The sequence below is a fragment of the Papio anubis genome, chromosome 1, assembly GCF_008728515.1.
Source record: "Papio anubis isolate 15944 chromosome 1, Panubis1.0, whole genome shotgun sequence".
Classification (NCBI taxonomy): Eukaryota; Metazoa; Chordata; class Mammalia; order Primates; family Cercopithecidae; genus Papio; species Papio anubis.
The window spans coordinates 136,467,582-136,495,031 of NC_044976.1; the positions used below are offsets into that span (position 1 = coordinate 136,467,582).

The window sequence follows — 27,450 nt, forward strand, 5'->3', positions numbered from 1 at the left end:
AAGCGAGGCGAGGCGGGGCCGGTGAAGCGCGCGCCCGTCTTGCGGGACCGCCGGGCGCGAGAGCGCGGCCTGGCAGCGTCGCGCGCGCAGAACTGCCGCCGGGTTGGTGTGCGACTGTTCTCCCGGAGCCGTCCGTGTTGCCGCCGGAGCCTGGCGCAGGTGAGCGCTTCCACCCCCGTCCTGCTCCCAGCTCCCCGCGGCACGGCCTTCGAGGGGCCCCTGCGGGAGGAGGCCTGAGGCGGGCGCAGCGGCAGGGCCGGGGTCCCTGGGCGCGGGGCCTGGCGCGGCGGCCTTCCCCTCCTCTCCTCGCCTCCTCGTGTGCTCCCCTCCTCGCCCCCTCGCCTCTTCTGGCCCAGTCGGGTGGTCAGGGCGGCGGCGGGCGAGGCTGGAACTCGCCCAAGCCGGGCGCGCTGTGGAAATGCAGCTGCGGGTTTTAAACTGCGGACGTTTCCCTCCATGTTGGCGGCGCGGCGCTGCGGCGGTGGGGAGGGTTCGTGGGCGCCTTTGTCCCGCCCCGCCGCAGCCTGGTTCCCGGCCCCTCCGAGCGCCTGTCTGACAGATGAGCGGGCGGCCCCGCGGTCCTGCAGTAGCGAGGCTGACGGGGCACGGCGGCCTGGCAGGACGGGGAAGGGGCAGCGGCCGAGGTGGGCTTAGATTCGCGCTGCTTGTCACTGGCTTTGAGGGTCGTGGTCTTCGCGGTTTGGTGGTTCTCCAGGCGCACTGCAGGGCTGCTCGCTCCGATGCGTTGAATTCTTTCGCCCGGACAGTCTCAGAAAAACGGGTATTTAGGCGGGTATGCGTGCTCTTGCTAAAGCACGGTCCTGCTTTTTCACCTTTTTGAAGGTTCAGAAAAATGTTCTCCTAATGACAGCCAGCCTCGCACTGCCAGCAGCCTCAAGGGGCACTTAGTAAGCACTTGCTTGCGGAGGGCTTTGTTGCAGGCGCTTTCCCCGAGTGATTACGGGGCCCGGTCGGGTGTTCGGACGAGGGCGCGGTAGATACCGTGGGGCGCGCGTGGGCACCTGCAGCGAGAGGCGCGGTGCCTGGGCAATGCCAGGGTGGACAGGCCCCCGGGGACCTTGCACATAAACGCGTGTAGATCTGTAGTTATGCATTGTAGTAACTGCTGTGTAGGAGAAGATGGAGCTACGGAGAAGAGCAGAGGGATCCTAATTTAGACTAGGCAACAAGTCCAGTTTAAGTTTAGTTTCTCAGGGCTGCCTGGGAAGAGGGAGAACAACGAGCAGGAGGGGAATGATGAGCTGCCCAAGGGTGTTTATAGGGAAGAAGGCGCTTCTGCCTTTACAGCCAGGAAGGTGGCCTTTCTATTGCTTCATGAAGCAAAGGGCGTGGAACAAGGCCCAGGGTTCCTGTTTGCCTTTTGCCTAGTAGGGCTACCGGGGCTCAGGTGTGAAAAGGAAGCTGTCAAACTTCATTCAAGCATCTTGCTCTATGCCTCGTTTATATGAATTTGGAGAAGTGAAGGAAAGATAGCCGGAGACCCCTGTAATGCTAATGAGTAGAGAACAGCAGCAAAAAATGGTTGTGTTCATAAACAGTAACATACTGGAGCTAGAATATGTGAGGATTGCAGTGCCAGTTGACTCTGAAGTTAGCGGGCATCTGGTTTAATAGAGTAAAGCCTGAGGGTCTCCGTGTTTTTCCTGTTTATCGCAATGAGGACATTGTGTTCAGTGAACAAAATTTTTCTTTACAAACACACTTGTCTAAAACATCTCTTGTAAGAAAAGCCTGTGTGTATCTTGACTCCTGTGGGTGAGTGCATAGTGACATGCACAAATGTGGGACTTTTGTGTGCCATCCTGGCTATTTCACTCCTGTGGGGGAGTAGATTAGGATGTGATTGCACTGCATCCTCACGTTTGACAATGGTGTGTGGATCTTGTGTAAAGTGGGGGTGCACATCATATTGCTGGCTTCATCTTTTGGAGCATTTACGTTTAAGATAATGATCTTCTAAGAAGAATGCTGGTTCATTTTGTTTTTCAAGCAAATCCTAATTCTTCTTTTAAAAAATTAAGCTTTAGAGACCTAACAGGTATCCACCATATGCATTAATTTGTTTAACCCAAAATATTTAATTGATAACAAGAATCTTTTTGGCACTGGCCTGCGTTTATATTACACAGACACTGTGTATGTGGTGTGTAAGTGCAATGGAAAGATGCCCGTAAATAAGTTTTTTTTTTTTTTTTTTTTTTTTTTTCGGGGGTGTGCCTCAGTCCTCCCGAGTAGCTGTGGAGGCTACAGCTTCGCCCGCCACCTCGCCCGGCTAGTTTTTTGTATTTTTAAGTAGAGACGGGGTTTCACCGTGTTAGCCAGGATGGTCTCGATCTCCTGACCTCGTGATCCACCCGTCTCGGCCTCCCAAAGTGCTGGGATTACAGGCTTGAGCCACCGCGCCCGGCCAAGCCCGTAAATAAGTTTTTAAGAACACGCAAAAACTGTTCAAGGGTCTTTTAAAACCTCAAGTAGCCCCTGCGTCCTGAAGGGCTTGTATTTCAAAAGTTTATAAAGCGTTGTTTGCAACTTGAGCATCTTCCTGTAGGAAGACATAATTGCCTTCTTTTAACCCTGGCTGACCAGTGTAGGAGAGCTAGTAGTAAGAGTGGTTTGATTTTGGGGGGTCTAGGGAGGGGAAGGGGCTCAAGAGAAGAGAGAGGGAGGGTACATTTCCTTCCTCTTTCTTTGTACTTGAAGGCTCTGAGTTAAATGTTGAAATAGGCAAAGTTGGATGTTGTCACCTTCCGTTTTTATGCCCCTCCTCATGCAGAGGTGTTCACTACCCCCTGCTCCCTAAGTGCCCCTCAGGTGACTCAGCCAGGCCTGACTTCATCCAGAAAACTTGTGGGCTCCTCCCCACTACTCCAAGCCCAAACCCATTCATTACCCCAGTGATGCCATCTCAGGTAGGTGTAGGGAAGAAAGCTGGCTCTCTTACCTGAGGTGTTAATTGACTGACATCCTCTAATCACCAGATAACTACTTGTGTTTTCTTTCATCTACCAACCTAGCTGCCATCTCTGTAAACTAGTAGAGCTTGTTAAGTTTTTTCTCACGATTAACAGTGAAAAAAGGTGATGCTTAGGAAAGGCCTTCCCCACCCTGCCTCCCCCCCGACCCTCCCACTACTCCCTTGGAGTAGGTAATTCAACTTTCTCCTTAATTCCAGAGTCTTCAAAGGTTCATAAATGTTGCTTTTATTGTATCATCAGCTCTTAACAGGAGCTAGTGAGGAATGTACATTGATATGCTTGGACAATACATCAGGAAGTGCTTAGTTGGTGAAATGAAGGTGCTTTGGGGGAGAGCTCCTATCTGTGCTACTGGCTGCCCCTTGAACTTGGCCCCAGCTAGTTTATGCAGTACTGGGGAAGGTTGGCAGCCCTGGTTTTGTTGTGTGGAAATATGAATCCGCTGGTCAGCGGATGGAGTGGCATTACTGTCTGGCAGCTGGAAGTACCCAGCTATCAATTGATATTTCAGAAAGGGTGGCAGACAGGCCTCACGTAAGTGGCAGTTCTTGCAGATAGATTGTGGATTCTTGGAGTATTGTGGGACTTTGTGGGCCATGTTTTGAAACAGAGGAAAAGAATCTTATAATTGGGGGTTGATGTCTGCTGTAGACTTGAGAGAGGTGAGCTTGGTTGAAGGCAAGGTACACCCTGACTTAGGTGGGTGGTTGGTAGAGTTACTTGGTATGCATTTGTACTTTAGCTGCAAGAGTTGAAAGCTAAATAACCCCCACATTTATTCATTACAGACTTGGAATTATTTTTCTTACTGTTGGTGGGTTATAGTCATGTTAATTGTACATCCTTGATTTTCCCAGTCTGTTTTATTACTGTTTTTAATAAAGTCAATTTGTTAAAAATACAATTAAATGCATTTTTAAAGCCATTGTAAGTTGTGATGCAAATTTGCAAATGAGAAAATGTGTCCTTTGTGAGATTGTGCCTCATTTTTTGATTAACAAGAACTATGATCATGTAGGTGGGTAACATTTTACGTAGTGCAAACTTATGGCGCCTATATACATTGTTATAATTAATCTTTAGTGTCACTTACATAGATACCGCGGTGGCTAAATCATCTTCTAAAATGATTCCAAATGAGATTGAATGTAGCCTTTCTGGCCCTAAATCCTGACCAGTCAATTCTGGAAAGTTGCATTTTAGTGATCAGCCTGTGGAAAAAGACAAATACATAAATGTATATGTATTGACTCAAATTTTTTTTCTTTAAAAATATTCAGGCTAATTATAGAAAATGCCAAGTAGGAAATTTGCCGATGGTGAAGTGGTAAGAGGTCGATGGCCTGGGAGTTCACTTTACTATGAAGTAGAAATTCTGAGCCACGACAGCACCTCCCAGCTTTACACTGTAAAGTATAAAGATGGAACAGAGCTTGAATTGAAAGAGAATGATATTAAGGTAAGCGTTCCTTTGGCTTGTCAGAGTATGTTTACCATAAGTGGGAAATAACTCTTAAGTACAGTTTCTAAGCTTAGGATAGTCAGTTCAGCTTGGTGTGGAGGCAGAGGGTTGAGCTCTTGCTTTGGGTCACATACCGTTTTTGACTCTTGGAATGTATGAATGAGGCATAGTGCCTTGTTCTCAAGAAGCTCACACTTATTGGGAAAGACAGCCATTTGCATCTGTTGGTCCCCTGGGTTTACTGCTTTCTGTGCCTGGAGTTTGTTGTGGGTGGTGTTGAGTATATCAAGGGTTAGAGAAGATCCCTGGGCTTCAGGGGAGGCTTTCAGAGGCAGTGACACCAGAGCCAAGTGCTGAGAACAAATAGGAAAAACTCAGCTGATAATGGGGCTGCTTCTGCAGAGAGTGCAGTATGCCAAAGTTGGGGGTCTGGGGACACGGTCAGCTAAGTGCTGGAAGGGAGTGGTAGGGGAGGGCTAAGCAGGAGCCAGGCTGGAGGGGCTTTTATATTCCATGCCCAAGGGTTTGGGCTTCATCCTGAACACCAAGGATTTAATCAGGAGAGTGACATTAATTAGATTCGAGTCTAGCCCAGGGCTTTTCAACCTGTCAGGTGAGTGTCTGGGTTTTAAGATATCTGATCCATAGTATACAAGCATTTATGTAAAATGCCATAAAAATGAATTACTAGAAAAATAAAGACATGCAAAATAAAAGCCTCACAGTTTTACTGTCAGATTTGATAGATGTGAGATTACTTTATCAAAATGCTATAAACATTTCTATATGCCTATTTCTTGATTTTGGTACTTGCGCAGATTAGTAACAAGCATTTCTAGGACCCATGGCCGAGGACGACACTTTTGAGTGCTCTAGACCAGGAATAAAGCAACAGATAGTAAATATTTTAGGCTTTATGGGAGCAACTCCAGGCAGTATGGAAGGGAGCAGACATTGCAGTGTTCCAATACAACTATGGATACTGAAATTATAATTTTGGATAATTTTCACGTCAGGAAATACTATTCTTTTGATTTTGTTTGTAATTATTTAAGGATGTAAAAGCCATTCTTAGTAGGAAGGCCACACAAAAAATGGGGTGAGGGACTTGGCCTGGGGCATATTTTGTCTACATCCCTAGAAGCAACATAAGGAGATTTGGAGTAGGTGGGGACACGGTGAAACAGTTCCCAGTCATCCAAGCTCATGTTTTATTTTCAAGATCTGCTTATGTGTTTTGTTCAGAGTGAAACTGTGGTATTATTATTTTTTTGTCTGTGTGCTAATTTCTTTTGTCTTATCCTCTTAGTTTTAATCCATGTTAATTATTACCCTTCTTGCATATGGTGTTGGAAATAAGTACAGCTAATTGGTTTAGATTCATTCATTTCATGGAAATACCTTCGAAGAACAAGAATGGAAAGGCTGCATTTGTCTCATGAAAGGTGGATCATTATGAAAGCATTTTCTGCTGGCTTCATCTGATCCATTCTTAGATCCTAAGATTTCCCATGATGATTTTAGAGTTAATGGTAGCAGTTCTTGCCTTTGTTATCCTCTTCTAGTTTGGGTTTGTCTGTATGTGTTATGATTTGTGGTAAAGGTCTTTGCCTTCTTCTCCCTTTCTAGCCTTTAACTTCCTTTAGGCAAAGGAAAGGTGGCTCAACTTCCAGTTCCCCTTCCAGACGCCGAGGGAGTCGATCAAGGTCACGCTCCAGATCCCCTGGTCGACCACCTAAAAGTGCCCGCCGATCTGCTTCTGCTTCCCACCAGGCCAACATTAAGGAAGCAAGGAGGGAAGTGGAAGTTAAATTGACTCCGCTGATTCTGGTACTTGTGTTTATCCTTATACAGCCTTTTGTCTTCCCCTTTATATATGTATTTACTCGAATTACTTGCAGTTAATAATATTAAAATGTCAGTGAAGTATCAAATCTAAGGCGATAACTTTGGAAGATTTCATAAAAAACAAATGTTTGGAATAGAAAGTTTTAAATATCAATGGAAAAGAATGTCCTTGAGTTACCAGAAATGCTGTTTAATATTTTAGTTTTTAAAAAAGCAGTGTTCAAATTTGAAATAGATGGAGCTTGTAGATTGAACTGAGTAAGGTTTTTACAATGTATGAAAGTTCATATCATGTATGAAATGGTAAGACAAAACCCGTATTACAGAAACATTCTTACTCTTAGCATCATTATACTTGATCACTTTACCTAGTCAAAGATGATGATTTTAGTGGAATTACTTTCAAGGTGTAAGCTTTGAAATATCAGGGTGCATGGAGCCTGTAAATCTTGTCCAAAGAGTATTTAGATAGTAGACGAAAGAGTTAAGTATTTTAAGTAAAAAAGAATAAAAGTAATCTTCTATTCACTTAATGTTAACCTCTTTTCTGGATAGAATGCACACAGACTTTTAATAAACTTTAAAAGCTGGATTATGTACATACTGTTCTGTAGTCAACTTTAAGAGATTTTAAAATATTGGGGATAACCTTTCAGAGCGTATTTTTCTACATCATTTTTGTTGTATAATATAGTTATGGATATATAGTAAATTGTATAGATGTAACTTAATCGTTAAAGTCAGCTCCCTCATTGATAGACATTTAGTGTTTTTCCTTCCATATTTTCACTATTACAAACAAGTATTTTTATATAACATCTGATTATTTCCTTAGGTGCAAGTGGAACTGCTAGGTCAGCTATATGGTGCAGATCTGAGGCTTTTAATACATATTGCCAGATTGTGTCAAGAACGTTTATAGTAGTATCAGTGTATGAATGCCCAGTTTCTCATTCTGAGTATTATAATTTTTTTTTTTTTTTTGGGCGAATGTGGCTGTCAGACATTTTCAACTTACTGTTCTAACTTACATTTTGAATTTGGACATTTTAACTATTAGTGGCTCTCTACTACCCAGGGACTCCAGGAACAGATGCTGTTAATATTTAAAATATTAAAATGACTGCTGTATTTTTATAGTGTAATCTTATGGTCCTGGTGTCACAAGAACAACAGACTGGCTTTGCTTCTTACTAGTAGAGCCTTGAGCCTACTCTATATTGCACAAGTGCCCACTATTTCTTAATTTTCCATTGTTGGCTGTTTTGGAGCAGTGAATGTCTTTTTGAATGTCTTTTGTTTTTTATCCAGTTAATGAACTAATTTACCAATTTTTACTTTATCTGCCTTTCGTAGTAAATACCCATACAGTCTATCAATGAAATTATAACATTCAGTCTAATTACATGAAAGATGAAAGATTTTTTTATTTTTTTGAGGCAAAGTTTCATTCTTGTTGCCCAGGCTGGAGTGCAATGGTGCGGTCTTGGCTCACTGCAACCTCTGTCTCTGGGTTCCAGAGATTTTCCTGCCTCAGCCTCCCTAGTAGCTGGAATTACAGGTGCCTGCCACCATGCGTGGCTAATGTTTTTATATTTTTATTAGAGACGGTTTCACCGTGTTGGCCAGGTTGGTCTTGAACTCCTGAGCTCAGGTGATCTACCCGCCTGGGCCTCCCAAAGTGCTTGGGATTACAGGTGTGAGCCACTGTGCCGGCCAGATAAAATATTTTATGTAGAAATCTACATTATAAGATCCAGTATTTCAGAGACTGGGGAATTCTAGTCAGTTTTATTCCTCTTCATTTTTAACAAAATGAGGGTTAAATTCTTCAGAATTAAAGCTGTGAAAAATCGGTTTTATTGCTTGATTTCAAAATAGTAAGTTTTTACCATCATGTTTCTTTTGAATAAGTTACAGTTCTTTTGATTAAATGTTTATATTCTTCAATTTAGAAGCCATTTGGAAATAGTATCAGCAGATATAACGGGGAGTCCGAGCACACTGAAAGAAATGACGTACCTCATAAAAATACACAGGTGGGAAAGTGTTCACTCTCATCTTGGTTGATTTTTTTTTGGGTTAAAAGTGACTCTCCCTCGAGAAGCACATTGAAAATTACAATATTTTATAACCTGTTCTAAAATTCTGTCCTTAAATTAAGACTGAATATAATTTTACAAATTTATTCTAATTAGTATACAGCTGTACTGAGATGCTGAAATAGTTAATGCAGTAGCATTAGTGGTAATTGTTCACTACAGATATTTAATTTTTAAATTTTTCATTTAGGAAAAATTCAATTTGTCACAAGAAAGCAGTTACATATCTACACAGTATAGCCTTCGTCCAAGAAGAGAAGAAGTCAAATTAAAAGAAATAGATTCTAAGGAAGAAAAATTCATTGCAAAAGAACTGGCAGTGAGAACTTTTGAAGTGACCCCCATCCGGGCAAAGGATTTGGAGTTTGGAGGAGTACCTGGTAGGCCTCAGAGCTGGGCCCAGAGAGGGCAGGTGGGGTGGGCTAGGGGTGGTTGCCACAAGGTGAATTGGAAAGGCCTCTCTGAAGACATCTGAGGCAGGCAAGGTGGGAATTTGTGGAAGAGTCTTCCAGAGAAGGAGCAGTGGGTGCAAAGGCCTGAGGTGAGGATATTTTGGGGGGATTATGGAGTAGAAAGGATGCCATTGTAGCTGTGTTTAAAAGTTTTAGCAGTCTGTTCAGAGGATTTGGGCACAGAAGTACAAAGAAGTGATGAAGGTTGATCTGGGAGTTTGTATAGCATAGATGGTTACCTATCAGGGAGAGAGAGCTCTGCTGATAATCAGACCTGAGGCGGCAGGGCCTAGCAGCCTGGAAGTCAGCTGCCTGCATAAAATGGGATCCCAAGGCTGCCCTACCTGCTAGGCAGGTTGATTGTAAGGGTCAAAGATCTGAAGTGTGCAGAGTTTTGGAGTTATTAAGTGGGTGGAACTGATGAAATTTTATGAGCTAGTAAAAGAAAAGACTTCTTGTCTGAATGGCTCAAAATCCTGCATGGCTTAATTGCTTTGTATTTTGTTATAACCTTTGGCTAGCTGGTCTATTACAGATACTGTCCAGCATCACTTAAAATCTGCACACATTACATGAACGTGACACTATTTTAGTTGTTAGAAACTTAGGAATATAAAGCTTTTTGTTACGATTAGGCTGATAATTTTTAGATATTCTGATCTTCAGTTTGCTGGAGTTTCAACACATTTGCTCCTTAGTGGTTGGAGGTCAAATGTTTTAGAGTTTGGTTTCTGAGGTGGGTGTAGCTATTCAGTGTTGGACCCCTGTTTGTTTGTTTGTTTGTTCTTTTTTTTTTTTAAACTACTTTGATGCCCATGGTTGCCTGGCCACCAGAGCTGACAGGTAGAGATGGGAGTTTTTGATGGTACATTAGAAATTGGTTTCAGACAGCTAGCCATATATGAGTTCTGATCTTAAAAAAACTAACATGACAGCACTTTAGGAGGCCAAGATGGGCGGATCATGAGGTCAGGAGATTGAGACCATCCTGGCTAACACGGTGAAACCCTGTCTCTACTCAAAAAAAAAATACAAAAAACTAGCTGAGCGAGGTGGCAGGCATCTGTAGTCCTAGCTACTCGGGAGGCTGAGGCAGGAGAATGGCGTAAACCCGGGAGGCGGAGCTTGCAGTGAGCTGAGATCCGGCCACTGCACTCCAGCCTGGGCGACAGAGCGAGACTCCGTCTCAAAAAAAAAAATCGAAAAAAAAAAAAAAAAAAAAACTAACATGATTCTTAAATGAATAAACCAGATTGAAATTTGAGCCTCAAATGTTCATGAATTGTTTGCAGGTGTGTTTCTCATCATGTTTGGCCTGCCTGTGTTCCTCTTCCTGTTGCTGTTGATATGTAAACAGAAAGATCCCAGTCTTCTGAATTTCCCTCCTCCTTTGCCAGCTTTGTATGAGTTATGGGAAACCAGAGTATTTGGGGTCTACCTCCTGTGGTTTTTGATTCAAGTCCTGTTCTACCTACTGCCAATTGGAAAGGTACGTTTATGGTAATTCTGTTTTGTTTTTATAGGATGAGGTCTCACTATATTGCCCAGGTGGGTCTCCAACTTCTGGGCTCAAGTGATCCTCTTGCCACAGCCTCCTGAGTCACTGGGACCACAGGCGTGTGCCATGCTGCCCAGCCTTACAGTAGTTCAGAGGTTAGAGGCTGCTGTTGGTCAAAACTCCCAAAACTTAGTTCATGAAGCCATTTCTCTTGTGCTGTCTATATAACACTTGCTTATTAAGAGGAGCTTAAAAAAATCTGATTGAGATTTCTTGTGTAACTTTTCAAACCAAATAGAAAAGAAAAGGCTGTTTTGCAAAGCAGCCTGACTTTCAGTGGAGATTGCTGTGGAAAAAAAATTCACTCTCAGTATGCGTTATTTCAGATGCAGCCTTTTAAATGATTAATTGATAGGCTGCTGGGCTCGATGGACTTTAGTCTACGTCTTTTACTTTAAAAAAGTATGAAAAGTTTCTAATTTTCATCTCTTGTTGTCAAATGTTTCAAACGGTTTCAAATGTTGTCAAATGGTTTCAGATGTTCTTGTTGTCAAGAACATTTTATGTTGTTTTCAGATTCCTGCAATATCTTTAAAATTTGTCTCTCCATTGCTAAGTGTAGTTTTTTCTTCTTTCAGTAGAATCCTTTACTTGGATATATTTAAAGAAACATGAGATTACTTAAGTAATAAATCATTTATTTAAAGATCTTATTCTTAGGGCTTTGCAAGTTTGCCAATTGTCTGTAAACCAAAGGATCACTTTTACTGGTGAATGCCAGTAATAGGAGGGTAGAGCTGCAGGCTTAATACTGTGGAGTGAGACCATAACTTTAGTGGCCCTAGCAAGGATTTTTGTGATAAAGACCTTCAGTCATTTTTACGTTAAGGCTCTACAGTTAAATTCAGATTCATTCAGGGTAAGGTGATTTCAGAGTATCAAGGAAAGCAGTTTTGTGTTTAAAGTCATATATGTATATACTCATAGACTAAAGTGACTAAAAGCATATATATTAAAATATATTAATATTATACTGTCATCCCTTGATATCTTTGGGGAGTGGTTCCAGGACCTCCTGTACATACCAAAATCTGAGGATGCTCAAGTCCCTGATAAGAAATGGTGTAGTATTTGCATATAAGCTGTGTACATCCTCCTTGTATACTTTGTTACCTCTAGGTAACTTACAATACCTAATACAACATAGGTGCCATGTAAATAGTTACTATACTGTATTAGGGAATAATGACAAGAAAAAGAAGTCTGTACATATTCAGTGCAGATGCAATTTTTTCCCAAATATTTTGGATCTGTGGTTGGTTGAATCCGTCGATGTGGATCTCACGGATACGGAGGGCTGACTGTATATTTGGATCTGTATATTCACAGATTAAAGCCCAACACAGCATTTACTAGACACCTTTAATAGATAAGGATCATCTGAAATTAGCATGTGGGATTTTACTAATCCTGCGATCTCAAATAGCTTTTACATTTCTCCTGGGAGAGGAGGAATACTGGCTAGTGAAATCTGTAGCTAATGATAGGATAAAGTAGGTTAGCCAAGAGCAAATGATACTATATTTATATTTTACAGTTTAAAATGAATTGCTACATTTCTGAATAGTTATTTTGTGGGGTAAAATGTGACTACATTGAGCAAGTGGACTTTTTACTCAGCCAGTTCAGTTGGGTACCATGCTGAATGCTGTGGGTGATGCCGAATGAAGAGAGGAGATGGTTCTGATGCATGATGCATGCTCACAGTCTCTCTCTCTCTTTTTTTTTTCTTGAGACAGTGTCTTGCTCTGTCGCCCAGGCTGGCATGCAGTGGCACAATCTGCAACCTCCTCCTCCTGGGCTGAAGTCATCTTCCCACCTCAGACTCCCGAGTAGCTGGGACCACAGGCGCGTGCCACCAGGCGTGGCTAATTTTTGTATTTTGTATTTTGGTAGAGAGGGGATTTCGCCATGTTGCCCAGGCTTGTCTTCAACTCCTGGACTCAAGTGATCCTCCCACCTTGACCTCTCAAAGTGCTGGGATTACAGGCACGAGTCACCACACCTGGCCTCTCACAATCTCTTATTGCAGATAAAAGAATCACATGAAATGGTTAAATAACTGGCTGGGCAATATATGTATAATATATAGCAGAGCAAGTAAGCATATGAGTACGCGCCATCAAATACCACTTGGGTCAGAGTAGAGTGGGTCAACAGGGTAGAGCCCAGTTGAAAAGGACCCCACAAATGGAAGACAGTGGAATCATACTGTTACTTTGTAAGTGTTGGGCAGCCATCGGTAGGTGTTTGAGCTAGGGGTCCACTAGATACAAAGGTATTTAAGCCCATTTAGTCTTGAGGTGGTACACAGGAGTGTTGCCGGGAGCGTGGCTGTTGCAGTTGCTGGGTCCTACACTAGGAAGTCATTACTGAATTTGTATTTAAGATAAATTCCTGAAGGTGGAATTGCATCATTAAAAGGCTTGCCACTAGGGTTTTTGAAATATATTACAAAATTTCCCTATTACAAGATATCTTCCTTCTTGGGCATGTTGAAAATTAAGTGATATTAGAAGATACATATGTATGTGTATATATATGTATATATGATGGTGATGTGCTTTGTAAATTTGTAAATTTTTTTTCTTTTAAGGTTGTAGAAGGAACGCCTCTTATTGATGGAAGAAGACTCAAGTATAGATTAAATGGTGATTTTCTTTTTTTAAGACTCAAATTGATGATTTGATAGCTTAAACTTCTAAGTGTTAAACTGTTAAAGCTGATTAGACCAGAGTAGTAAGTGGTAAATTATCTCTTGGTAGTCGGAAGGGCAACTGTTTATACCTGTAGCCAACATGTATAAATTATGCCATGTAAAGTAACATAGCCTCTTAGTCACTCTTGTCCACTCTCCAGTTTTATTTTCTTAGTAGTGTTCATCACTGTTAGAAATCATTGCACTTGTCTAAGATTTTATCACCCTGAGGTGTTACACGGATGCGGGCATTCAGGCCACTCCTGCTGTGTGAGCTGCTCTTGCCCTTGCTCATGTCCTCTGGGCTGTCCCTTGAATATTCGTCACACACTCTTCCTGGGCCTTTGCCTGGAAAACTTACCCCCAAATGTCTGACACCTGCATCTTCACCTCCATCTCGTCTCTGCTGAGAGAAACCTTCAGGTCCTTTTCTCTCCCCTTCTCTGTTTTATTTTTCTGTCTGACATTTATGCCTCCACATATCAGTGTATTTGTCTCTTCATTAGGATGTCTCCACTAGAATGTGGCTTTATGGGCTAGGACTTGGCTGTGTTCATTGTGACGTGCTTCGTGCCAGGAAAATGGGCACATAGTGGGTGCTCATTCATATGTGAGGGCTGGATGGATGAGTTGTGAGCTCACTGAGCAGCTCAATAAATGGGTAGACCTTGCTCCCTCTGGGTCCAGCACCTGGCACTATAAGAGCATATGCTGAGTGCATCAGTCCAGCTTTGCCGTTTGAAGACTTTGGCAAAGTACAGATCTATTTTGTAGTCATCCTTGAATGATTTTCCATTTGACGAGATGGAGTAGAGTGTTTTCCTTTTCTTGAGAATTACATTATATATTTTAATGGTTGAACTTTTTATCCTTTCAATTCTTCATTTTCTAACTTTAGATCTTTGTTTAGAGACTTACCCAGCATCTACTCTGTCTGCAATCACTCTCCTGGGTTCTAAAAGGGAAGCCAAAGATAGTTTAGACACCTTCTGCCGTTTAGTGCCAGTCACGTGACAAGGCATCTGACCTAGCTCCAGCATCTGACCCCTGGTGGATGCTTAATACTTGTCGTTGGTATTGTTAGACTTTTTGTTGCTTTTACCAAATTCTTTGCTGATAGAGCGAGTTTTAGAACCTTTGGCACCCTCCCTCCCTCTGGTGGTTCACTTGCCACACCAGGGAAGGTGAGTCTGGGGCGAGGTGGGTTGTTGACTTTGCTGCCGGGTCCTTTGATTTCAGTGTTTTGTGTGTTTCTCTGCAGGCACCGATTCTTTTCTAAGTAGTCTTGTGTTACATTTTCACTTCCCTCTGAGGGGTGTGGTACATACAGAGACTGAGCACAGTGCTTGGACATGGAGCTCTTGTAGCCAGTGGGGGAGTGGCTGGCCAAGTTGCTTGATCCTTTTTAAAAATGTCCTCATCTAATTACTCGGGTTCAAGTATTGAGGTTTCTTTTCATGAATTTTACCATTATTAACTAAGGAGATTCCTAAGACATTTTGGATGATTATTTTTAATCCACGTGGACTAGAGAGCAAAAGACTGCTTCATCTAACCATTCTTTTTTAAAATATACATTTTATGAAAGGTAAATGAATATCTTTAAAAGTCAGAATTTAAAATTAGAAGTTATTATTTGGAGTATTTGTGGAAAATGTGGATTCAGATCAGTTGAGACAACTATTTTATTTTACAAAAGGTTTGGTTTTAGAATTCTCAAATAAATAACAGCTACTTCTTTTTTGCGTTTGACCATTTATCCTAATGTGATTTGATGACTTTTTAGGAGCACAGCTCTTTCAGGCACTCAGCTCCCTTGAAAGCAAAACTATTTCTTTCTTTTTTTTGCTTTTTTTTTTTTTTTTTTTGAGACAGAGTCTTGCTCTGTTGCCCAGGCTGGAGTGCAGTGGCGTGATCTCGGCTTACTGCAACCTCTTCCTCCCGGGTTCATGCCATTCTCCTGCCTCAGCCTCCCGAGTAGCTGGGACTACAGGCGCCTGCCACCATGCCTGGCTAATTTTTTTTGTATTTTTAGTAAAGACAGGGTTTGACCGTGTTAGCCAGGATGGTCTCGATCTCCTGACCTCGTGATCCGCCCGCCTCGGCCTCCCAAAGTGCTGGGATTACAGGCGTGAGCCACCGCGCCCAGCCACAAAACTATTTTTTTAGCCAAAAGGAAAAATTGAATCTCCCAGAGAGCCTTTCTGTGTGGCAGCAGGACTAGCCTGGAACGAGAGTTCTTTGGAGCCTCACAGGGTGGGTGCTTTTTAACTTGGCATTGCCCGTGAATGTGCCCACCTGCTGTCCCTACCCCATGGGTACTCACAGTCCTGCCTGGCCTCCAGCATTTGTGTTGTGGCGTCTTCTCTGCGGGTGGCATCTTAAGAACTCTGTTCTGGATGATAGAGTTTAACTAGAATCTTTTGAAACCATTATTGACAAGTTGGTTAAGTATAAATATTTATAATTTTGTAACTACTAACCTAGCTCAGTGCCTGGCCCCTGGTGAGTGCATAATACCCTCCCTTTAGGTAATGGCATTAGACTTTAAAATGTGTGTTTGGCTCAGCTCTGTTAATAATTAGCCATTTGACTTTGTGCCTGAGAGTTTGGATTGTGGGAATTTTCAGGTTGCACTTCTTGTCAGTTTTCCCTTAATTAAAAGCAAATAATGACCATTTGAACTGAAGAAGAATCAATATGTTAAACTATTTGGAAAGTTCTACAAGAGATAATGGTATGTATATTGAAGATTATACCTCAGGACATTGCTTATTTGCATATTTGTGTGTATTTAGTCTGAATAATGATATTAAGACTTTAAAAATGAACGTTGTATTGTTTCATAATGGCGTACGTCTCCTGTGAGCCTTGGGTTAACATAAATTTTCCCCTTCCTTTTTTTTTTTTTTTTTTTTTAAAGGATTCTATGCTTTTATCCTGACATCTGCAGTCATCGGAGCATCTCTCTTCCAGGGCGTAGAGTTTCATTATGTGTACAGTCATTTTCTTCAGTTTGCACTTGGGGCCACTGTTTTTTGTGTGGTCTTGAGTGTGTATCTCTACATGCGCTCTTTGAAAGCACCCCAGAATGACCTGTCGCCTGCCAGCTCTGGTGAGCAGTGATGAATCGCGTGTTGGATGAATGCGTCCCAGAGCCCTCCAGCAGCCATTTCCAGATTTGAGTAGATTGCTTTTTTTCTAACTTCATTTTTTGGGAAATGAAGAGAAGAAAAAATGAAAAGATGAAGAAAAAAGTTAAAGAGATATGAATTTAAAAGAAGAAAATGTTTTTGTTTTTCCTTCATACTTTCTTATTCATTTCTTTTTTTTGCAGTTGCTTGATGACAGTAAGACGTTTAGTAAACTTACAGGCGTTTTGACTTATGACAAATATTATTTCTTTGTCCAAAATAGTAAATACTCTTTAAAAAGCAAAAACAAAACAACAGAGGTTGCTGGCTGGGCGAGGTGGCTCACACCTGTAATCCCAGTACTTTGGGAGGCCAAGGCAGGCAGATCACTTGAGATCAGGAGTTTGAGACCAGCCTGGCCAATATGGTGAAACCGCATCTCTACTAAAAATACAAAAATCAGCTGGGCGTGGTGGCACATGCCTGTAATGCCAGCTACTCGGGAGGCTTAGGCAGGAGAATCACTTGAGCATGGGAGGCGGACGTTGCAGTGAGCTGAGACTGTGGCACTGCACTCTAGCCTGGGCCACAGAGCGAGGCTCCATCTCAAAACAAAAGACAAAAGAAACGAGAGGTTACAAATTGGTTGATGCTGAGCTAAAGTATTTTTAAAAATGTCGCCTATCTAAAAAAATTGTGAGTGTAAAGTCCTTTGGGGGGCCCCCATGATTTTGGTTGTTTTTTAAGAAACCTGGGGTATCTGGGTCCCCGGCTCCACAAAGGCTGTAGTAACTGCCCTTTCAGTTGGGCAGGCGTCTCCCCTAGTCTGTGCCGTCCCGTCTACCTCTCATCACCAGAGCTCTGCTCAGGCACTTGCAGGCAGTTGAATTGTGAGCCTGGATAGTGGGCAGCAGTGCAGTTTTAAAGCCTCCTGACTGGGTTTGGAACACTGTTTGGGTAAACACTTTTCCCTTCTCAGGAAATGCTGTCTATGATTTCTTCATTGGCCGTGAATTAAACCCTCGAATTGGTACTTTTGATCTCAAATACTTTTGTGAATTGCGCCCCGGATTGATTGGATGGGTATGTCTTTTTTTTTTTTTTCTTTCTAAATTTCAATTCAATAGGTCTAATTAATTGCTAGAAAGAAATGTAGACCATTTAAAAATAAGCAGTGGGTGGTATATTTTTAGGGATAATTATGGCTTTCCATAAATCTATCAAAATATTTTCTTGTAAATATTTTCCAGAGGTTTAAGATATGACAAGTATCTTTTCTTTGCTTTATTATCAGTTTATATTTATATAGGAAAGTGATAGTGTGGATGCATTTTCCTCTTTTTTAAAACCTTATTTTTACCTAGTTTTAGGCTTGGAGTTGCAGATATATAGCAAAGAGTTCCCTTCCACCCTTCACTCTTTCTCACAACGTTAACCTCGGAGGAAACCAGTGTGTAATGATGAAGAACTGCAGATTAACATAGCGACAGCATTAGTTACCGAGTCCGCAGGCCTCAGTCGAGTTCACCAGTCTTTCCGCTGTTGTCCTTTTTCTGTTCCAGGAACCTCGACAGGACTCTACGATGCATTTGGTTGTTATGTCTTCTGAGTCTTCTCTAGTCTAATAGTTGTTTAGGCTTTCCTTGTCTCTCATGACCTTGATACTTTTTGGAAAGTACTGGTTGGTTATTTTGTAAGAGTGTCCCTCAGTTTGGGTCATTCCAGTGTTCTCTTTGATTGGGGTGAAGTTATGCACTGTGACAGGAACACAGAAATGATAACTGTGTCCTTAGTGCATTGGGTCCAGGGGCCCATGGTGCTGAGATGTCTTATTCCTGGTGGCGGGTAGGTGTTAAGGTGGCATCTGCCAGGTGTCTCAGCTGTGAAGCTCACTCATGCCTTTGTAATGCTAAGATCCCTGGGGAGGTGCTTTGAGGCTATATACTTTCCCCTTTTATTTCAGGTGGTTATTAACTTGGTGATGCTTTTGGCTGAAATGAAAATACAAGACCGTGCTATTCCATCCTTGGCCATGATTTTGGTTAATAGTTTCCAGCTTCTCTATGTGGTGGACGCTCTCTGGAATGAGGTAATTACTTTTAAGAGCCGAGGCCTTGGAGTCAGATGGCTTTGAGTGGGTGAGTGACCTGTCAGAGCGTTGGCTTCTTGCACACAAAGTGAGGGGAGCACGGCCTGCCTCCAAGGCTGCTTGTGAGGACGATGAGGCCATCCATGCGAAGCTGAGGAGGGAGCGCTGACAGGTGGGAAGTTTCTAGGCATTTGGGAGTGCTTTGGTGTTTATCAGCTGATCTTGTGTTTAAAAGTAATATTCTCAATATAAGATTGGTGGATCTTGGGTTTGTTTTTGTGGGCGGTGGTAATTATGGTATCACATGAAAATGGATGGATTATTACCAAATTAGAATGGTGTTTCTTGGATTGTCAAGAGTCACCTGGTTTTTAAATAATGGGGGAGGTGTTTTATTGTTAGTATTTTAAAATACAAAGACTAGCTCTAATTAGATGAAAGTAAAATCAGAAATCAAGATGCATTGAGGAAGCCAGTTGAAATAAGGCTAAGTTTTCATCTCGTGTCTTTTTTCGTACATTGATTAGTCTTTCTGCTAGTTGAAGACTGGTAAATGTTTTGTTTGTTTTCTCTGTCTCAACCAGCATATTCCTTTAAAAAATTTTTTCTTCCTCAGGCTTATTTTACAAGTATTTTATCATATTTACTGTTATCTTTGTAATCATCTCCAAATTCCACGTCTAGTTTTCTTTCCATATTAAAAACAAATCTGGCAGCTGTACATCATAAAGTTCCAAAACAAGTTTTAATGACAGTGTGTTGAGACAGTCTGCTGACATTTTGAGAGAAGACCTTTTCTCTTTGAGCCTGGAACATTAAAAAAAAAAGTGTATTATTTGGCCATCATTACTATATATCTCCCCCACCCCTGCCGGCTGGTCTTTAATTGTGGCCTTCTATGCAAAATTGCAGAGAATATTGAGTCAGAACAACTTCGCAAGTTTGATATTGGTGTTTGATGATCTTCTTGTTATTTAGGAAGATTAGGGTCACTTTGAGGTAAACCTCAATTACAAGTGGTGGGATTAGTGCTATCCGCTAATTACGGGTTCCTGTTGCCCTCCTACCACTTCACAGACCGTGGCTCAGAGCCTGGGAAGCTGTGAAGGTGTTGATAGCACTTCAAATTGACTTTAAAAATTCCAAGTCGATCCAAAATTAAACATGTTTTTGAAATTAAAAAACAACTCTTTTGTAAATGCACTTACTATTACCAGTGTAGCTTTGTTTGCTGTTATAGAATGAATCGCCAAAAGAGCGTATAGGTAACAGTTTGCAAATCAAATGATATTTCACTGTTTTGCTCACCTCAGGCTTCTTTAAAACTTCCTTTCTAGTAGTTTTCCATTGATAAGTGATCATTTTGTCTGGTTTCATCTGTTAATAGCTTTCTGCCATGTTGTGGTCTTCACTTTTTAATTGGCTTAGAAGTTCATATTTTCTATAGATTTAGCCAAACACTGACCTCTGTTAAAAGAAAATTTTTTTGCATTTTAAGGCAAAATTAACATAGCCCAGGGGTAGAAAACTAGAGTTAGGAAATTGTTTTCTCTCTGTTCTCAGTATTTCAGCCAGATGATGATAATCTTCTTGAGGAAGTATTGTATTTTATGATTTCTGTAGCATTCTGGCATGCCACTGGGCAATTAGCAGATGCTTAATAACTTTTTTGTTAGGTCACTTGATAGAAATCCCTTGTATTCACGAATGTGCTATACCTTAAGAAAATGGAGACTACCAGTTTAAATATGTATGACCCTTCCTCTGAGTCCAGCCTGTGAAAACCTTGGGGCTCAGGAGCTGGTGGGGCTAAGGTCCTCCCCCTGACCTGGCACCGGGTGCTTACCCTTTGCCCTCTCACTGCTACTCACCACACCTGCTTTTATCTGCTCCCTCCATTTTGTCACCTTTATCCTCTTTTGGACCAGGAATCAGATCACAGGCCTTGAGAGAGAAGAATAAGACACTCTCGGGGACAGAAAGTTAAAACACCATGTGTCCTCACTTACATGTGAGAGCTAAAAAAGTTGATGTCATAGAAGTACAAAGTAGAACAGAGGATGTGGGAAGGTGGGAAGGGTAGGGAGAAGGGAAAGATAGGGAGGGAGAGGTTTGCTAAAGGATATAAAATTACCACTTGATAAGAGGAGTAAGTTCTAAGTTCTAGTATTCTGTACTGCTGTAGGATGACTATAGTTAACAGTGATACATAGTTGCAAATAGCTAGAAGGATATTGAATATTCCTAACACAAAGAAATAGTGTGTTTGAGATGATGGATATGCTAATTATCCGGATTGGATTACTATATATTACATATATGGCAGCATCACTGTGTACCCCATAAATATGTACAATTATTACATGTCAATTTTTTTTTAAAGAGAATAAAGAACTCTGGTAACTAAAGAGTATAAGCCTAAGGAGGTAGATTTTGTGGGATTGGTTTTTCTGTTCCATATGACATCTGTTTTTCTGTTCCATGGCCTATTTGCTTTCTTTTCTGGAAAAAATCCTATTTGGAGGTACCACTCTTTTTCTTTAACCTAGAACTTTGATTCTCCAACAGAGCTTATACTGGCTAATTTTTCTTTTTCTTTTCTTTCTTTCTTTTTCTTTTCTTTTTTTTTTTTGGAGACAGAGTCTTGCTCTGTCGTCCAGGCTGAAGTGCAGTGATGCAATCTCAGCTCACCACAACCTCCGCCTCCTGGGTTCAAGTGATTCTCCTGCCTCAGCCTCCTGAGTAGCTGGGACTACATGCGCCCGCCACCATGCTTGGCTAATTTTTTTTTTTTTTTTTTGTATTTTTAGTAGAGACAGAGTTTCACTATGTTGGCCAGTTTGGTCTCGAACTCTTGACCTTGTGATCCACCCGCCTCAGCCTCCCAAAGTGCTGGGATTACAGGTGTGAGCCACCGCGCCCGGCCTATACTGGCTAATTTTTCAACATCAGTGGACTGTACTGAGGTTCCAGGTAGTTTGGAGATTCCCTCAGGCCAGACCTTCGGAGTGTTGACCTTAGCGGTATGTCTGTATTCTAGAGTCTGGCCTGCCCCTTATCCTGGTCCAGAGGCGAACTGGCTCACGCTAAGCAAATCACCGGGGAGTAATGCACTTTTATTAATTTGCATGAGAAATGAAGCTGTCAGTTCACCATGTTGCCAGGCAGCTTAATTTCTTCTGTGGAAAATCTACATGAAAAGCCAGATTATGATCAGAAATTAGATTGGTGCATGTGGAATTGAAACAAAAAGAGTTGGTGATCATATTCCTTCAGCAAACATATTTTGAACACTTCTCTCCATGGCGGACACTGTGCTAGTTACTGGGGTGGCAAAGGTAAAAACACACAGCCTCTGTCTTTTAGAGGCTTTTAGTATAGTGGAGAGTGACTAGACAAGTACAGTAACCCAATTGCTGTAGCCTACTGGTGGGTGGTGACATCTGAGAAGTGCCCAGGTCTGAGCCCTACTGGTGGGTGGTGACATCTGAGAAGTGCCCAGGTTGGAGGAGGGGTTGCCAGCAGAGGGGAGGGCCTGGGCATGGGAAATGCTTTAGAGATCTGTTATCTCAGGAACATGAGCGAGAGGCTAGCGTGACAGGAGAATGTGACGGCAGAAAGACCTAGCAGGCCAGCGGAACCAAATCTCTCTCCCGTTTAACAAAAAAATGTTGGTTGTGGACCTGCCCATAGCACTTTATACATTTGCCTGTAAACTAGTACTTTATTTGAATACTTTAAACATAGAAGCTCTTTCTCCCTTTCCCCTGTCTGTATCCTTATAGGAAGCGTTGTTGACGACCATGGACATCATCCATGATGGATTTGGATTCATGCTGGCTTTTGGAGATTTGGTGTGGGTTCCATTTATTTACAGCTTCCAAGCCTTTTACTTAGTCAGTCATCCAAACGAAGTGTCTTGGCCAATGGCTTCTCTAATTATTGTTCTGAAACGTGAGTATTAATTTTAGTCTCAGTTTAATTTATTAAATATTATGTACTGAGGCTTTTATGCTTTGATGTCTGCATATTTGAAACATGCCATTTTGAATGGTCAGCATTAGCTCAATTCGAAGCCATTTATGATGAGTAATAAAAAGTCTGCATTTTGCAAAGAGAATGGATGGTTCGTACCTGGGTTCTCAGTAGTACTTGAAACAGATTATTTTAAACGAACCACCTTGCTTTTAAATTTAATAAATTTAAGTTGGTTAAATTTGTTTTTAGTAACCTTACGTTTTTTCTCTTGAGTGCCTGCTTTTTCTGGTAGGCATCTTATAAAGAAGATTGATCTTGCCTTCATAGAGCTTGCGTTCTAGCAGGAGAAATAAGACATGAGTGAGCACCAAGAGGGGCTTAGATGACGGGTGTTTAAGGTAGAGAACTTCTCTCTGGGGAGCTTTAGTGTGAACTTTTTGGAGGATATGGTGTTTGATTTGAGTTTTAGAGGGTAAAATGGGATGGAGAGATCCAAAAGTCAGGCACTGGAACAGCTCAGCAAGGGTGTATGGTGGGGAAGTGTGAGATGAGGTTGGGAAAGACGGAGAAGTCCAGTTTGGCTGCAGTTGCAGTTCACCAGGGTCAGTCACGTATTTTACTTCAGGATGAATTTTCTTTGTCCTTACCCTGTTCATTAAACCCTTAAACACTTGTACTAGAGGTTGGGTAGGGAAAATTAGCAGTGAACTTCAAATATAGATAGTTTTGCTACACTAGTTAGTATCTGTGGTAGAAGAAGAAATTCTAACCATTGGTTAAAATTAAGATTTATTTTCACCAGTGATTTGGTTGTCCATGTCCATTTTATGATTCAAGACAGTATATTTTATAGTTCAGCTAAAAATGGGGGATGTCTTATTCTGTTTTGTGCTGCTCAAACAGAATAGCTGAGACTGGGTAATTTGTCATGAAATTTATTTGGCTCATGGTTCTGGAGGCCAGGAAGTCAGAGAGCATGGTGCTGGAATCTGGCAAGACCCCTTCTGCTGCAGCATCCCAGGGTGGAAGGTGGAAGGACAAGAGAGAGGGAGGGAGGGCAGGAGAGAGTGAGGAAGAGCAAGAGAGGCTGAACATACTTTTATAACAAACCCACTCGAGATACTGAGCCCACTCCTGTGATAGCGACATTAATCTGTCCATAAGGGCAGAACCCTCATGACCTAACCATCTCTTGAAGGTGCTACTGTCAACTCTGTTGCATTGAGGATTAAGTTTCCAACACGTGTACTTTGGAGGACACATTCAAACCAAAGCAGGAAGTGAGGTTATTCTCTTAATAGTTTATTGAGGATCGACTAGATAATAGTTAAATGTCATTGATACATTGATTTTTGACATTCTGAAATTTGGATAAAATTAGGAACTTGTAGACTTACAATGGGATTCAGCATGTATTTAAAGTTCAGGATGTTCTGGTGCTGATTCTAAGCTAGTGTTTGATTAATAAAATGATTGTGCCATGGCCAGTAGGTATCATAACTAACAGATGATATAGCCTGTAATTTTGATTATACCGAACTCTAGTATTGATTTTATTGTAATGTAGGCTGTCTTAGATTTTATCTCTTTCATGGATGTAACTATATTTGTTTTGACTTCAGAGTGTTCCCTAGGTGGATGATTAAAGTAGTGTGATAGATTTTGGAAGGGTTACCATCTTTTTACATAGTGAGATTTAGAGTTTTTGAGTTGTTCTTAAGAATCAGGCCAGGTGTGGTGGCTCATGCCTGTAATCCCAGCATTTTGGAAGGCTGAAGCAGGAGGATCTCTTGAGCCTAGGAGTCTGCTTTGGAAATTTCCTCAGAGCATAGAGATAATTTTTAAGAGAAATTACAGATGCTATTAAGCATTAGAGTATAACTAAGTTATTAACATAGGAAAATATTTTAAAATTGCAGTTTGTGGTTATGTAATCTTCCGTGGTGCAAATTCTCAGAAAAATGCATTCCGGAAAAATCCCAGTGATCCAAAGCTTGCACGTAAGTATTGATTTATGTTTATATTATATATATTATGTGAAGGTTTTCTTTTTGTCTCGACATCATTAAAAATGTACTTTTATTTTTATATAGATTTAAAAACCATTCATACTTCAACGGGAAAAAATCTTCTAGTTTCTGGATGGTGGGGCTTTGTTCGCCACCCCAATTACTTGGGTGATCTCATCATGGCCTTGGCGTGGTCCCTTCCATGTGGTAAGCATTTCAGAAGAGTGCTAGTTTGACCCTTTTAGCCACTGGAAAGATGTGTGTGTGTGTCCTTTGTGTGGGACAGTGTGGCCAAGGTGGGTGTGAGTCTTTTTGTCGCCGTTTTCTACTGTGAGGTTGGCCTCTGTAGGAGCTCTTCTGGCTTCTGAGGGGAATTGGGAATTCACAGAGCCTGAAGTTTTACTTTAAGCCTAAAAGCAAAATTTTAAGTTTTCAATTGTGCCTGATAGCTTTTTTCTAAGTAGAATATATAGAAGTTAATTCAGCTTCTTAGTTCATGATTCAGTGTACATAGATTGGGAAAAACTGGTTTTTAAGAAGAGAAGGAGATTCTGTTTTTCTTTTTGTGTGTCTGGCCTCATGGGGAGCTGGGGAAGCAGGGGAGCAGGGGGAGCTGTGGGAGCTGGAGGTGCTTGGGGAGCTGGGGTATCAGGGGGAGCTGGAGGTACTGGTGGAGCCGGGGGATTTGGGGGAACTGAGGGAACAGGGGGATCTTGGGAAGCTGGGGGACCTCGGGGAGTTGGTGGAGCTGGGGGAGCTGGGGGAGCAGGGGGATCCAGGGGAGCTGGTGGAGGTTGGGGAGCTGGCCCATGCCTGCTACCTGTTTGGTGGCCTGGCCTGTAGTGGAGGACAGCAGTTTTTCTCTTCGCTGGGGGAAGAAGGGTGAGAAATGGAGAGATTTGTATTAACTATGAGGACAGATGTTTTGATTGTGATGGATTGTTAGAATGGATTCACCAGTCTTTGAGTAGCTTCTAATTTAGATACGACCTTCTGCCACTTCCCAGTGGGATTTTACAGACTGGTTTAATTGTTCTCCTCATTATTAGAGAAAATGAAGTACCTTGTGGTTCATTTTTAGAGAATTTGGGGAAAAGCAGGAAAAAATACGTTGTAGTGATAATAAAAATATCTAATACTATGTACCGTTATTATCCACAGGTTTTAATCACATTCTGCCTTATTTCTATGTGATTTATTTCACCATGTTGCTTGTTCACCGAGAAGCTCGTGACGAGTACCACTGTAAAAAGAAATACGGCGTGGCTTGGGAAAAGTACTGTCAGCGTGTGCCCTACCGTATATTTCCATACATCTACTAATGCTCTTCTGGCTTATATACAAAATACTCCTGCAATTCCAGCTGCCATTTGCAAAAACGAGGAAAAAATCCCAAACTTTCTTTTGTTGCACTGACAGGATCTGTAAATTTTTTTTTCTTTTTGAACCAGGACTATAGAGCCAAGTAGTTGATCTTTTAATATAGCTGTGTTTACTTTTATTAAATTATAATTAACATAGGAAAAATACAAGTAAGGATGTGAGAATTTGCATTTTAATGGGAAATTTTCAACCCTTAAAAATCTGAAAACAGAAGACAGTCTTAATATAAATGTACTGTGAAGAATACTATTGATGTTTATGGTTTCTGATTACTTTTCAAATTTTGATGTTTTTTGGCCAGTTGGCTTTCTTAAATGAAAACACTGTTCCATTTAAAGTACATTTATGTTTTATTCAGTAAGAAAATAGAATTTTCATTTGTTTTTCTTTAAATCCTTTACTAGTTATATAATTTGAAAGCAAAAAGAAGGGCCTATATTAAATGCTGAAAGTGCAGAGCGATGAGATTATTAGCAGACACTGTTTAAGGGAGACCATTTGTAGCAGTTGGCTTAACCTCAGCTTCTAAAACTACATTTGAAAATGTAAATACATAGCTTAGTTTTATGTAATATATGGTGACTTCAGATTTTTTTGTACAGTATTTTGAATGTGAGATGATTGTCAGGACTGTCTTTTTAACAAAACATTTTCAGTATTTTAAATAAAGTTTTGTAAAGTAATGTGAATTAAAAATTTTGGAACAATTAGAATTCATTCACTATTGTATAGAAGATGCTGTTAAAACATAGGAAGGGTATTTTTCTTGATCCAAAGTTTGTGAATTTGGCTTTGCTACCTCAATTGCAGGTGTTTGTTTGCCTTTATAAACTGTTGCAAATAGAAAAAAAATAGAATAAGTATATATTTTTGGAGTAACATCAATATTTAAACATTTTTACACAGATTGGTGTTTGAAAATTTGCCATGTCAGGCTAATATTTTTATATATTTTTGACTTTTTAAAAGTTCATCAGTGTTTTTGCTACTGTTAAGCTCATGCAGTTTATACTGTATTTTTTATATATCCTTTATATTTACAAAACTTTACTCCCTGTAAAGGAGTGCTATCTTAAAAACAACTTAAGGGGTTAAAGTCGTTTCTTTTAGTTTAATAGATGTGCATAAGGTAGCTTTAGCAATTAAATTCTAGTGAAGTTGATATGGTCTCATTTTTAATTGTCCTATAATGGAACAGTAGCAAATTCACTAAACTTTTGTGTTCAAAGTTAAATTGTTCTTAGTACTTTAAATGTAGGGGAATGTAATAAACATAGTGTGTATGTTTGGGTTTTAATTACACATTTTATATATGAGCCATTTAGATATGCAGTGTTAATTCTACACTGCATGAAGTGTATGTAACTTAGCTTATGTTAATGCAATCATGAAGTTGGTTTGCTCTAGCATCCTGTAGTCTTTAAACATTCTTTTAGCGAAATTGTCATTGTTTTATCAGTGCTAATGTGTGCAAGCAGTTTTTTTATTTTGCTTTTATCCTGGCATCAGAAAGTGATGTCCCAGCGTTTTCTGTACTAGATTGCACCAAGGAAGCTTTTGGGGAGGAAGGAAGGACATTAAATTCTTTCCCTGGTAATGAAAAGAGCCCGTTATCAATACAGTGCTGCAATTTCTGGATATCAGCTACAATTTGTTTTTAATTTTGTTTTCAACATGTTTATTTGGCAAATTTTATAATGAAGTTTTAAGTTGAAAATAAAATGTAGCAACATTTTGATCA

The 27,450-nt window shown here is 40.9% G+C and overlaps 1 protein-coding gene across 3 annotated transcripts; it reads left to right on the forward strand.

The window, feature by feature from the left end:
• The first annotated feature begins 4 nt into the window (after positions 1 to 4).
• On the forward strand, positions 5 to 27,450 carry LBR (lamin B receptor). Of its 3 annotated transcripts, none has more exons than XM_003893047.4 (14): positions 5 to 159; positions 4,277 to 4,455; positions 6,088 to 6,288; positions 8,262 to 8,345; positions 8,599 to 8,788; positions 10,153 to 10,349; positions 13,015 to 13,069; positions 16,040 to 16,231; positions 17,230 to 17,333; positions 18,214 to 18,339; positions 22,125 to 22,293; positions 24,237 to 24,317; positions 24,411 to 24,533; positions 25,488 to 27,450. In XM_003893047.4, exons 2-14 carry the CDS (start codon positions 4,291 to 4,293, stop codon positions 25,646 to 25,648), a joined length of 1,848 nt encoding a protein of 615 aa, XP_003893096.1. In that variant the 5' UTR covers positions 5 to 159; positions 4,277 to 4,290; the 3' UTR covers positions 25,649 to 27,450. The 3 variants fall into 3 exon arrangements, with proteins under 3 accessions (XP_003893096.1, XP_021782467.1, XP_031511253.1); XM_031655393.1 differs by lacking the exon at positions 5 to 159 and adding an exon at positions 212 to 644; XM_021926775.2 differs by lacking the exon at positions 24,237 to 24,317.

Excerpts from the sequence above, each read along its gene's own strand:
- LBR (XM_003893047.4), top strand. The coding sequence starts at position 4,291 with ATGCCAAGTAGGAAATTTGCCGATGGTGAAGTGGTAAGAGGTCGATGG. Across the intron at positions 8,346-8,598 it reads TACCTCATAAAAATACACAG|GAAAAATTCAATTTGTCACA; the intron begins GTGGGAAAGTGT and ends TTTTTCATTTAG. Across the intron at positions 24,318-24,410 it reads CAGTGATCCAAAGCTTGCAC|ATTTAAAAACCATTCATACT; the intron begins GTAAGTATTGAT and ends ATTTTTATATAG.